The sequence below is a fragment of the Toxotes jaculatrix genome, chromosome 18, assembly GCF_017976425.1.
Source record: "Toxotes jaculatrix isolate fToxJac2 chromosome 18, fToxJac2.pri, whole genome shotgun sequence".
Lineage (NCBI taxonomy): Eukaryota > Metazoa > Chordata > Actinopteri > Toxotidae > Toxotes > Toxotes jaculatrix.
Genome location: NC_054411.1, coordinates 18,783,886 through 18,798,041, shown reverse-complemented (window position 1 = coordinate 18,798,041; position 14,156 = coordinate 18,783,886). Strand labels below are relative to the sequence as shown.

At 38.6% G+C, this 14,156-nt stretch overlaps 1 protein-coding gene across 2 annotated transcripts; it reads left to right on the top strand.

Annotated features, from left to right (window-relative positions):
• The first annotated feature begins 4,578 nt into the window (after positions 1-4,578).
• pih1d1 (PIH1 domain containing 1) lies at positions 4,579-12,977 on the top strand. Of its 2 annotated transcripts, XM_041061688.1 has the most exons (12): positions 4,602-4,649; positions 5,012-5,103; positions 5,652-5,734; positions 7,053-7,110; positions 7,223-7,411; positions 7,859-7,920; positions 9,931-10,012; positions 10,323-10,419; positions 11,082-11,108; positions 11,278-11,356; positions 11,732-11,875; positions 12,845-12,977. In XM_041061688.1, the coding sequence occupies exons 3-12, from the start codon at positions 5,654-5,656 to the stop codon at positions 12,878-12,880; spliced, it is 855 nt and encodes a 284-aa protein (XP_040917622.1). In that variant the 5' UTR covers positions 4,602-4,649; positions 5,012-5,103; positions 5,652-5,653; the 3' UTR covers positions 12,881-12,977. The 2 variants fall into 2 exon arrangements, with proteins under 2 accessions (XP_040917621.1, XP_040917622.1); XM_041061687.1 differs by lacking the exon at positions 5,012-5,103 and having other exon boundaries at positions 4,579-4,649.
• Positions 12,978-14,156: the final 1,179 nt, after the last annotated feature.

The following is a 14,156-nucleotide window of genomic DNA, read 5'->3' as shown; positions in this document are numbered from 1 at the left end:
TGACCCTTTAGCTTATAAATCCTATCTGTCTCTTGTTTAGTGCTGAGCACATGTTTCAGAATCAGTACAGCTTTTTTCCCCCTGATAACAGCTGCCTGTTGCTACCAAAAGTAACACTATGAATTAAACTAGCTGAACCTAAAGCTCCATGCTGAGGAGGCTTTTTGGGACTTTATATAAATCCTCTATACTGTTGACTTTGGTGATTGCGGACTTTTCCTCTGGCACCACAATGAGGTTGACTTTTTTGATTTTGAAAATTTAAATATATTTAATATATAACGATTGGATGGACTGATTTGAAATTTGGTACACAGAATCATGGTCCCTACAGAATAAATGGTACTAAGCCTGATCTCCTGACAAAATTTCATTTTGTCCAAAATTTTGGTTTATCTGCAAAATCTCATGACATGGTTTTGCAGGTGTACTTTGTGTTTGGTGCTACTTAGCAAATGTTTGCATGATAACCAACAAGTTGACACAGTGAACACACTAGCATTATAATTTTTCAAAAAATTCTTGGAAAATTAAAATATAAGTATACGCATATGCATGACAACTCACAAATGTAAGTTCTAAATGTATGTGGCCATGCCAATAAAAAATAATTCAGGTATAGACCACTTGAATTTTCTCATTTTTCATTTCCATGCTCGAACACTGGTGAAAGCTCTTGAGTTCTCTTGAAGCACTTGAACTCTTTATGAGTGGTTCATGCTTAAATCCCAAAGTCTTTAATCTGGGGAAGTGCAAGTCCAAACAAAGGACATGTTTTATTCATTCACCCTTTCACTATTGACAGCTGTGGTGATGATGCTGACAAAGGGTGTTTACAGTGGCCCTGGCAATGATCTTCAGAGTGCATTCCATACACATGATTACATCAAACGTTTAATAGTTGACATCAGGTTAAAAAACCCATCCCAAGATCATGTAGCATGGGAAGCATGCAGTATGGACGTGTAAGAACCAACAGTAGATGTTTCTGCTGGCAACAAACAACAACAAAACACATATTCTGCATAAGGAGGACAGGGGGTTTAAATAAAGAGTGAAGGAGGCTGTCTACTTTAAAGTAGAGAAACCATAACCACAGAATTTTTACAGTTACTGCAGGCACTGTCATGGGTGGATGTTTTGCACCACCATGTTAATGCTAATTTGGAATAATGGGGCAGACTTCATGTTTTTTGCTACCAGTGCCGTTCTGGACAAAATAGAATGAGGCGGTATGGTATATTGATGTGTTTCTGGATTTGAATGTCTTAGAGAGAAAACTTCCATCTCTTAGTAATCCACAAATAATGGAAAAAGTACAATTTTGCATGCCGGCAGTTATTGCTTGTTAAAAGACATTGTCAAGTAGTATACTATTCATACCATAAGGGCTGTATTTATTTCCACAAAACAAATCATTTGTCAGTAATGAGGCCCTGTTGTGAGATTAAGACCACTGGAGATATGACCTCACTTGCTGAGGTTCCTGTACAGCTCTTTTAACTCACAGTGCCCTAAATTTCCAGGTTCAAAAGTAATTGGACTGACACATGAGGTCAAAAAAAATTATCTTCTTCATTTGTGTGGTCACCTCTTTACACCTCAACTCTCTCGCAGTCTAAATGTCAACTCTCCGCTCTCATTCAATTCTGAGCCACATGCACATGAACTAACGTTGAAACAACACAGCAGCTCAAGAAAAAGTCAAGTGTCTCAAAAGTGTACTTTTGCACTTTTGCAATTTGGGTTCTTGGCTACTATGGTTGACATATCTCCCAATGTGTCTCTAATTTGAACCTATTCAAATTGAAGACTTGGTGCTTTAATGTAGTATAAAAAATAGTGTAACAAAAGGGGTGTAATTGTCCAAATTATGTAGTGTTATTTTAATTGTCTTATTTTTATCTCATGGCACTCTGCACTTTTGTTGTAAAGCACTTTGTGATCTTTATCTGTGAAAAGTACTATATAAATAAAGTTTACTTACTTACTTACTCACAAATACTAAAAGTCTGGCTTGAATGTAACACTTGCCAAGTTCTAGTCATTCAGCTTTTTGCACTTCAGACAGAGGGGTTAGATAACAAGCTCACAACAGGGCCTTACTGCTGAGGAATGAAACATACAAAAGCCCTATTTTGTCACACACTGCAGTAAAAAAAAAAAAAAACTGTTCAAATTAAGCACGTTATTCGGGGTGATATAAAAGATGGGAAGAGTCAAGCGCCTCAAGCAAGCAGAGGCTGGACCTGGCGTTCCGTCATACGCAGAAGGAAAATGCTTGGGGCTAGGGTTAGGGTTAGGGCACTGTGGGGGCACACTGCATCCATGGGAAATAAACCAGTGATGAAAATAAGAAATGTGGACAATAAGAAATATGGAAATCCATAGCAAACATGGTGAACGATATATCTGCTTAACATTAGCATGTGAAGCACTGTCATTGTCAGCATGTTAACATGTTGATGTCAGCACATAGGTCAGTGCAAAGCTGTGCCCAGCAGAGCTCACGGAGCTTCACATAGCTGCTAGCATGGAACTACGCATCTCCAGGCTGCACCTATGCAAACGTGCAGGGACGTTCCTTTGTTTCTTTGTTCCTATGCCTTTTTCTTTTATACTTGTATTTTTATAATGTTCAGCATGTGAAGTCTAACACTTCTGTTCCTGCCAGTGTGCTGTTGGCATCCAGTTTTGTCAGAATGGGTGTTTTATGGCCGTTGACTTTACATGACCCTATGTTTTCTATGTGAGACCACACACACACAAGCAACCACTGATGTTACACATGCCACAACTCAGAGGGAGTATTGAAGGACTTGTGCAATATGATCCGCACTGCATGTTACACAACACACTGCTTAATTGTGATTTAGTTGACGTCCACATTGAAAAGAAATATGCAAGTGAGAGAAAGAGAAAGGAGACATGAAAACACACAATACATGACTTCCATGCTTTTAGTTTCTCATGATCTTTGAAAAATTTTAATGTCAGCGCAGCTGTGTCTTCTGCTTTCCTCCCTGCATACCACACAGGCTGGGAATTGTTGGCCCAAGCACAGGCCAGAATCTGTGAGCTAGATGGTGTTCCCATGTTCTCATGACTAAAAACACTCTGAAATCAGCAGAGTATTTAGTTTAGGGCGTGTATATAGTTGTCATTATAGTCCCTTCTGTGTGGGTTTTCCTGCAATTTCCTGCAATTTTTACCTGCAATTTCAATGATTAGAGATGTTAATAACAGGAAAACCAAGTGCTTTTTGTTCCCGTGGGCTGCCCCCCAGCTCACTCCCACCGTCCAAAGATGCGCAGGTTAACTGACAACTCTAAATTGCCTGTAGGCGTGAATGTGAACCTGATTGGTTGTTTGTCTCTATATGTCAGACTTGCACACATAGAGAGTGCAATGTGTACAATTAATCCATGCTTGAATACTGCCGGGTAGATTGGTGCTGCTCTTTATTTAGTAATATACAACTTACATGAAAAACTGAAATAATAAAAGTCTTGAAAGTGGCTTTTAAGACAGGGAGCAGGGGTGGAAAGTAACTAATTATATTTACTCAAGTACAGTGCTTCAGTACAGTTTTAAGTTCTTGTTCTTTACTGGAGTATTTTGCTTTTATGCTACTTTACACTTCTACTTCATTGCCCTTTACTTTTATTTGTCAGCTATAGTTCTGACTGCTTACTTCTGAGATCAAGACTTTACATAAAACTGTATGATAAGTTTATTAAATACAATAAATTTTTAAAGATCAAACCAATTGTGTGACTTGTGACCCCCCAAAATTAACGTAAAGTTGACATATTTATCTTTTGGAACATCTAAACTATCTAACAGTATATAACACATATATAAAACTAACATCACCTCGACCAGCTACAGCATTAAAATGCTACTTATACACTGATTCATCCATATTAACAATCTAATAATGTCCTATAATAAGAATCAGTCACAGTGACCAATGTTCTGCAGCATGAGGACTTCTACTGTCTACTGACTTTTGCTGATAATACTTCTAAATTATAAGGAAAATGAAGAATAAAGTGCATTAAAGTGTTGCACTGATATTTTGACTCAGGCTACAAGATCTGATTACATCTTCCAGCACTGACAGGAAATCACTTGAAGACATGACCTTGAGATCAGGCAGTACTGAAGAACCCCACTTACGATTCCTATCATGTCAGCTGATACTGTGCTTTAGTGGTGCATATTCCCAAAGACATTTTCAACCAGGTGCTTTCTGGGTTCTTGGACTATTTGAACTTTGTCTTGTAGGTAATGTAGCCTTGCTTTTTCGTGCAATTTTTTCAAATAAATTAGATTAATTAATTTCCTGAAAACCATATTGCTATTTTGACAAAGTGAGAACACAGGGCAGGGCACTATGCGAAGGAGGAGCTTGAAATAGGTAAGAGGTACAACCAGTCAAGAGAAGTTGTACAGCAGACACCTAGAATGTATGACCGCTTGCATATTTCTTGCTACAGACTCAGTGGTAGTGAGAGAATAAAGTACAGACCTTTAGGATTATTTAGAGATGCTTTTATTCTGAAGGACTGCAATCGGAAGTGGTGTTTTTGCTGCGTTGAACTTCATCGTGACATCTCACGGCAGTTGCTAGTACGAGTGGAAAGGTAAACAAATGTTTATTTAGTTTAGTTTATTTAGAGAGGTGACGGGGCGACACAGTAAACACAGGGTACACACCACAGAGAGTGAAACTGTCACAGGCAAAACAAAGAGTGAAGCTTGTTGGTGGTGGTCGCAGGTAGGAATTGCTTGGAAGCTAAAGCTAAGCTAACGTCTTTAGACGGGGAACAGCGTGGGCAAAAAACATTAGTATGAGGCATGTAACCAAGACGACGAGCATCACAACTTTTACTAGTATGTTTTGCTGATATCAGTGAGCTGTGATAGGCAAGAGTGCGTACTGGCCCCTGCTCCAGCCCTGACTTTTATGTAGCTAATTGAGGTGCTAACAGCCCTGTCCCCACAGGTGTCCTGATTAGTGAAATTGAAGTTTATTGAGTCACCGTGCATGCTGGAAAGCGAGCGTGTTGAAGAAAAACTGCATCCAACAGACTCAAAGTACGTGTTAAGTGCTGGATGTTATGTTGTTATGTGAATAGTGCAGTGGTTATTTGTTGTAAGTTGATCAGTTAGGGCTTCATGACGTGGAAAATGTCTACTTTATTGAAATCAGCTTATTACAACGTATCCCCTGATTTCACCTTAGCTCTTCGCTGGCATGCAAATACTGGGAACAGCTTTCAACATGTTTAACTATTCTGAGCTTATGTGTCTTTGTTGTGTCCACGTTTCAAATTAAATACACACATTCATACTGAAGTCAGTAGAACGATATATAAAAGTTGTGCAAAGTATGTGTGTATAATATATCTTTTGCAAGCCATGGATCCATTACTTTTCATTGCGTTTCAAGTATCTATATTGTTATTGTTTTTTTAGTTTGCTATATGTTTTGTTTTGTTTTATAGTGATATGTATGGTTGCTGAGAGAGATAGCAGCCGTATTAACAACTCTTTCACATTACAGATAGTTATCTGATCAAAAGTAAATCATTGTTAAATTTTTATATTTTAATGTTGAATCACTGACTGAGTTTTGCCCGTAGCCATGACAACAGACTCCTCACTCCTCAACTCTGAACTGGAGTTACAGCAGCAAGAGGAGCTGTATCAACAGCTGCTGTTACAGGTAATATTGCTTTAAAGTGAACTGGGTTAAAACCAGACTACGTAACTGTTGCCTAGCTGCAGTCACATGTAGAGAATAGATTTAATGTTAGAATCCTTAATTCTTTTTTCTTCATTCAGAAGTTGCTTAGCATTGTTTGGCATTTTAGGAAATATACTTACTTTACTTGCTTGCTTTCTGATACTACTCTGCTGTTGGCTTGTCTGTCTCTGTCTAACAGTAACAAACTCTACCCACCAGCATCTATTAAAGTTCATGTAGGAACACATTATAGTTTGCGTTTTACTGTTTCTTGGTTGGGATCAGTAACGTCCTCAAGAAATAATATGGCATGAAACCCCGGCAAAGTGGTGGTTTTTGTCTGGATTACAGAAAGAAGGTGTAACACATTAATTAGTGACCATTAAAGGTGATGGAAGGAAGATATTGTTACCTGTAGACAGAGCCAGACTTGCTGTTTACCAGTCTTTATGCTGAAGTAAGCTAACTGGCTGTAGCTTCATATTTAATGTAAAGACATGATTTTGGTGATATTAATCTCCTCATCTAACACTTAGCAAGAAAGCAAATAGGGGCATTTACCAAAATGTCAGTCTATTCCTTTTGGGGAAAACGTCCATTGTTACTATTATTTATCTTCTATAAAATGATTTTACGCTCTTTGCACATGACGTTGTAATGCTAGCACATTTTTAGAAAAGCATGTTGGTTCACAAGTTTAAAAACATTTGTTTTGGGTGTTTGGAAACCAAGTTGTCTTTCAGCTTTGGTAAAATGATCAACATAGGCATTTCAAGGTTATGCTATCATGTGTGCACAGGCAATTCCTGTGTTCCTACCTTATATCTCAATGTCTACATAGCTCTCATAATTGTAGTAGTATCATTCAATTGTTGCACATTAACAAGGCAGTCGATAAGTTGATAAAATTCTTGGGCTTTGGGCGGCTTGAAATGCAGCGAGAGAACTTCCATCATCTGTTTTTGTCCTCTGCTGGACTTCACGGAGACAGGATTTCTTGGAAGCATTTAGAGAGTGAAGAAAATAATACTGAAATACATACAAAAAAAAAGCTGCCCGTTGTAAAACCTTCTCAGACACAGATGGCCTTTTCTCCGGTTTGTCCTCCCGGGACCGCTAAATCATGTCTTGTGAGAATTGCTTTTTATTAATGTTAGTGAACTTTCAAAGCTTTCACTTGTTCAATAGCTCATGCTTTGTATGTTTGACATTCAGGTCAAGTTTTTCTTTTGATGTAATCGCATGTGTGTAAAAATTCCCGGTAGGTCTTAAATAAACTACTGGTTATTTTCTTTAGACAATGGGAAAGATGCAGACTGAAAACCCAGATTCTAAAGTAATCCGACCACAACCTGGTAAGTGGCTCCACAATACAAGTTATATCAAATCACACAGACATACACTTACACGGGAGAGCTTAATTTGGAAGACAGTGCCACATTATTATTATTATCTCTTCCCTCTCAGGCATCTGCGTCAAGACTCTCTCAGAGCCAGACAAACAGAAGGTGTTTGTCAACATCTGTCAGTCAAACTCAGTCCCGCCTCCACCAGAACTTTCAAGAGAGGAGCTTGTGGAACTGCTTCAATCAGAGGATCCCAGTGGCTACAGAGTTCCCATGAGCCTTGGCGAGCCACACACAGAAGTAGACAACAGTATGCAACTAAAGCCAATTTTTTTTTTTTTTTTTCATAGGTACATATGTTACAACAGAAAATGAATAGTTGTCCAAAAACCTCCTGAAATTCCAGCTTTGCTCCTGAGGGGTCAAAAATGTTTCTGCAAAGTAAAGAGTTTCTCTGCAAAATGATTTAAGTGTAAGGCCCAATCGCTACAAAAAATAAAAAAAATGATATGATATGATGAAAGTTGCCATCTTATGATAAGAGTGGTACTTTGTGTGAGCAAATGCAAGCTGACAACATACAGAATTTGAAGCACTGTTGTATTCAGGAGATGATGGGTTCCCATTTTCCCATGTCAGTCCTTTGTTTTTTACTATTTTAAAACTTCTGTGAAAGGCACTTTATCAAATTCAGCCTTTTCCTCTTTTTGAAAAATGTGTTTGTCAGATCAGTTTGATATGTCTCTCTCTGTTTCAGGCTCTCAGGGTTGCACGGCTTATGATGTGGTCATCAACCAGGAGTTCTTCCAGAGGTGCCAGGTGTGTATGGTGTTGTTTTTCCATCGATGTAATAGTTTATTTTGCTGTTCACAGTATTTGCTTAGGATGGTGCTAAGAGGTTTATATTTAAATGTATCATTTTAAGACTTAATACTTAGTGATTATAAATTTAAAATGTAATACACCAGCCTCCTTTACCTTTTAAAACCAGAATCTTATCTTGCAAGTTGAAAAACCTAATTGAATCAGAGAGCGACAAATCAGAAACAAAGAAAAATCCTTGTTTGAATCCCTCTCCCCCGACACTGGCTGTTCAATCATGGTTTAGCCGCTGTAACTAGGCTCAGTAGTCCTGTCGAATTTGGAAATTTGGAGGGTGGAGTTTTGCGGTGGAAAGCACTGGTGCCGGGGAAAACCAGTAAGGAGGTCACAAGGACGGTCAAAATTTAGGGACTAAAGGACTCTTTATGGAGCTCTCACAAAAAGCCATCAGATGGACAACAGGCTCTTTCCCCGAAACAATTTATGACCTGTTTATGAATGAAATGGACGGAGCAAATGAGAATTAACAGGCCCAACTTCAAAAGAGTGAAATGGAGCCCATTTCATCACCGCAAGACTTGTCTCTGTTTGAGATTTGTCTGTTATGCAAATCAAATGAAACAAAGCAACACGGGCTGGTTGTTTTTATACCAGGAACTCAGGAGGATCTCCAACACAGACACTCCAGCACCATATCTCACCTTCTCTCCCACTCACAAAGAAAACATTTTCTCCTTTTCAGCATATGTATGAAATGATATGAAATAATTGTCTAATCATTCTGTAATCCATTTCACGTGCTTAATGAAATCAACTAATCGTTTTTCATTGTACCAAATGTTCAAATAATGTATGTTTATGAAACCTGTGAATATTGTTCACTTAACTTTCAGTATTAACAGCATTACTACAAATTGCTTTCCATTTCTCATAAGCTTTGTCACGACACTTTCTGTGCCTTTCTCTGTTAATTTGCCACCTGCTTCTAGATCAGCTTTTCTGCCATAAGGTGCTTATTAAAATTGAAACCCAAATTTTCCTACAGTGATATTAGGATATAGGCTAACGTTAGCGGCCCTGTCCCTCTGATTTTGGGAAAGTTTGCACTGGCATCCACAGTCAGTGTTGGTGTCACAGATGTGTACTTTTTTTTTTTTTTTTTTAAAGTAAACCAATGTGTTTGAAAGTACAAACAATAAAGCCTTAATATAACCTCTGTCTTGCTTGTCCAAGTAGGACCTAAGCAGCAAAACAGGGTTATGCTAGAAAGAAATGTAGGAAAATGTAAGGTCAGACTTTTGTAACACTAGGTTTAATACTACTATACAATCTGCTGGAGCTCTACTATGCAATACAAGAGTATTTTTCTACGATTACATGGACTTTGGAGCTTTAACCTCACCCTTTTACCACATTTTTCTATCCTCTCGTATACCAGGTAGCCTTATTGAGATCATGATCTATTTTTCAAGCCAATGTGTGTACATGTTAAAATATGGACCAACACAGAAAATTCACACATACTGTTAAAAATTCCCACAAGTTATATTTCTTTCATATCTTAAAAGCAATAACAAGTAGAATTGCTAATACTTAAGTATAGTCTTTTAAAAATCATCAAGTTTCTATACAAAAATCCAGGTTGACTTTCTGTTCTCATAATGTCACGTATGTAGCCATCGCACCCCCATTTGAAAACAAGTCTGCTGGGAACATTATAGTCAGGCAGAAAAGAGTTTTCAGTCAGCTTATTAAGATAATGTGGTGAAAATGAGGGACAAGTGAACTGTTACTTTATTTGGTTGTTCTTTGAGCCATATGTGTTTTCCATCTGAACTGTAGTTTTCTCCACATGGGTCGGAGATTTCACGAAGCCAGTGGTATTCTGATAAGCCTGCCTCTGGAACCACCATGAACCACCACCGCCATACACAGCAGCAACACTGAATCAAAACAGTCGAACGTTATCATATTAAAGTAACATTATGAAATATGCTTGTCTTATAGAAGGATCCCTTGTTCCAGCAGTTTGTTATTCTGGTGTCTTTAGAGGGTTTGGAGAACAAATACAACATGGAGCTAAGCAGAGGTAAGTATGTGTGTGTGTGTGTACTTGTATGGCTACACAGTGTGAGGACCACCTAAGTGAGGACATTTTGGGAAAGTGAGGATATTTTGGCCTGTCCTCACTGTAGTTCAGATTGCTGTTTTAGGATTTAGACTCGGTTTTAGGGTTAGACATTCAATTTTGATGGTTACAGTTCGGATTTGTATTAGGATACATTATGTCCTCACAAAGAAGTACAGACAGTAGGGGTGTGTGAGAGAGAGAGTTTGTTTTGTCAGATTGATAGTGGCTGTAGATTTATGAGGTTTTTTTTGTTTCTTTGTTTCTGCAGACTGGAAGGTAATGAAGAACAGAAAGTTCCTGGGCTCTGTTAGCGAGCAAAACATTCGGACAAAGAGCAGACCAGTGATCCAAGAGCTGCAGCCTCAGTAGGTCCCATGCAACTCATGATCAAAAGATCAACATTGAAGCCTGCTGCAGGGTTTTCCCTTTCCTGTAACACAAGTCCTCTTGATTAACATTTATAAGCAGTATATAAACATTTGATTAATGGTTTGATGAATGTTTGCCAGTAGCTCTAACGTCTCCAGTGGGACCCATAGATTGAGGCTGATGTGTATAAACGGATAATGAATTACATTACAGGAAAACACTATTGTAGTAGTATAAAGTGTCTTAAAAGGAGATGTTATAATTACAGACAAACACAGTACATCAATAAATGTTTACAAATTTCCATATGTGCTTAAAAGCACATTGTAGTGCATTTCACACCAGTTATTAAACGTTTATATCCCAGTAAAAGCTTAAAATGTTATTCAAAGTAAAATGGTACCCTGACGTCTCTGAGTATACTCAGTTTTATCTCAAAGACAGAGTAAACCTCAAATATGAAAACAACACTTCATTTTATGGCAGCTTCCTGTAGAGGAGTGCTGAGTCAGCCAGGAAGGCAACAACAACATGGAGATTAGATTAGACGACTATCAGTGATCATCCAGTGTGTTCATTTAAGACGAGGGTAATTTTCCAGTAAGTTTAAGATTTGTATCAGGTTTTAAAATTTCCCGCTTCCCTCTGCTTCTTACAGGGAAATCTCCACTGCTACAGTGAGACGGTAAGTCTCCTCTAAGTTTCCTTTGATGATTTGCATGTATAGCCAGAGAAACTAGGCTCCCACAGTTGTGTCTTTTATCACTTTATCTCTATCCGCTTGTTTTTCCTGTCTCATTTCTTGTTTGTCCCTTTCCCACATCTTCTGTCTGGTCCACTCTCACTTTCTCCAGACCAGAATTCACTTTGCTTGCGGAGCCTCCTGCTGGTGACCCTGAGTACCTCATAGCAGAGATAAAGCTACCCGGGGTGGTGAGACAGTGACTCTACACACACACACACACATTCTATACTACCTAAAATACTCACCTCTTCTGCCCGGTTTCTTCCTCTCCCATCATTTGCCTCAAATGTAAATGTGATCCATTCGACCTCACTCACTGGTCTAATGGTGGATATATATACCGTAATGTTTCAGGTGATTTGGCACATGCTTTCAGTTTAGGTGAAGGCTTCTCATAGCCAACCCACGCTGCACTGATCTGCATCCAGATGTAGTCACAGAGGCTGCACATCATACAATGTAATGAGATGTTACCTCATGAAATCATATGCTGTACAAGTGCAGACGCAGTCAGAAGCTCAGTGTGGTAGAACCTGAGCTGGGTGTGTTTGTCTCCTGTGCAGCCATCATCTCGCTCTCTGGTTCTGGACGTTGGAGAGGACCGGCTGGTGTTGACAGCCCGGCCCTCGCTCTTCCACCTCGACATCTGCCACCCCTTCCTCATCGATCAAGAGAACAGCGTGGCACAGTACAACAAAAGCACTGAGGTACACAACACACATGTGCATAAAGTACATACTGTACAGAAACAGTCACAAGCTGTGACAATGATGGCAACCGTGTATATAAACACACATGTACAGTGCTTAACAAATTTATTAGAACACCTGTCAGAAAACATAAATATTTTAGAAATCGTTCAAAAACTTGTTGGCCGTGGCGCAGCAAGTTAGGCATGCGGCTTTGGACTTTGGACCGGCCGGAGATCGGAGGGTCGCTGGTTCGATTCCTCGACCAAGCACAATGGATACGCGCAATGCATATGGGTGGTGGTGAAGAAGACACGCTCCCCCGCCTCTGCAACCCCTGAGCAAGTGTGGGGAAAAATGCAGAGAATAATTTCCCCAGGAGGGATCAATAAAGTATAAACTTAACTTAAAAAATGCTATTCTTAATTATTTGGCAAATAACAAACAGAAACAGCTAAATAGTCCTTTTCACACATAATAACTGAAAAACAAAAACAGAAAACTCAAGCATTCAACCTCTAAAACTAATTTTTCTGTTCAGGAATGCAAGGAGGTCACTATAACAACACACAATAATGTGCTTTACGATATTTTTCAGTTTTTTAGTAAAAAAGTAAATTGAAAATTAATGGATAAAAATAATAATTATATTTTAGCATTAAAAATATCGTTTTGGTTAAAGAGCTTCTACATTCTGGTGTATTAACCTTTACAGAAACAAAAAATTTTGGTAATTAATTTAGGGCAGCTGTGGCATAAACCTTACATTGGGTGGTGGTCTAATTTGTTAAGCACTGTATATGCTGAACAAACACATTACACAATACAGTGGCATGCAAAAGTTTGGGCACCCCTGGTCAAAATTTCTGTTAATGTGTTAACAATTAAGCAAGTGGACATTAACAGAAATCTGGACCAGGGGTGCCCAAACTTTTGCATGCCCCTGTATGTCTCTTAACATACTGTACACTTTTTTATTTTTCTCAGATCCTGACAGTCACTATGCCCGTGGTGTCCTCATGAAACTGGAGAAGTTATGTCCAGTCAATTAATTTATTTACTTTGTTTTTGTTTATTTTTGTTGATGCTGTGCTAATAAAAGCGTTTTTCTATGAGGTCAGATCTCTCACTTTTGTTTGATTCGTGTCTTCCCCGTTCACCAGATCGCTGAGCAGATTACAGCAGCAGCAGGTCATAAAGTCTGTAACGTGTTTTTCTTCATGCAGGAACATGTTTGTGGATGGTGTGTATTCAGACTAATGGAATGAATGTTTGAAAGAGGCATTAGAAGTGTCTGCCAAGCTAAGTGCATGGTATTTTGAAATCTGCATTTACTATGTAGTTAATCTGTTTGTGAGTCTACTTACAGATTTTTATGTCACTCAAGTAGATTGCTCTAGGAAAGGAAGTGTTACTTACAGGTGCAGACAACTTTTAAAGATGTTGGAAATGAAATATCCCCAGTTTATAAAAGAAAAAAAAATAAGCAGTCAACACCACGTGTTGAGAAATTTTGTTGTAATTATTCTGATAGTTTAGCTTCAATATAAATTGCATGACAAGCTCATTATATTTCACAGCATACCTTAAATTCCCAAAGTAACAGTCTGGTTAGTAACAGGGTCCACTTCTCTATTTCTCTTGCTTTGTCCCTTTTCTTCCTCTTAGCTCTTATCTCTTTTCCTGCTTTGAGCAAAACTGATGAGTGTCCTCATCAGTTTTGCTGGCTCTGTTGTCACATGTTTTTCTGTGGCTATTGTGTAAAGAAGTGGGTGTGTGAAGAACTTCAAGCCTTGTGTGGTGTTCATATTTTTGTTATTCAGCCAGTGTTCACGTGTCTGGTGGACCCGCTGCATTTTGGGGTTTTTAATTCAACACAGTCAAACAATTTTATGTTAAAAAACAGATGTTTACTTCATCCCAATTACAAGCCATTTGTTTAATTTTTCTTTTGGTAAAAAATGAAAATGGGTCCCACAGACCTGAACACCATACAAGGCTTAAATTAATAAAATTCCCCACACATGAGGTGAACACTTTGGCAGTTTACACTGGCTGTGACTAGGTTTTTCCAAAATAGGTATTAAGTATTAGGAGAAAATTAGGAGTCTGGGTGCGGTGATGAATCCACACAGAATTGTAACAGAAATCTGCAGCTCCTCTCCCCTCAGCTCTGCTTAGTATCTTTAACCCAATTTCTCTGGTTTAATGGCCTCACTGTGTAACTGCTCTGGTTCACTCCCACTGCTGTCAGAGTACAGCAGGCAGCTGTTTTCAAGATAAACCAACTGTACGCTAC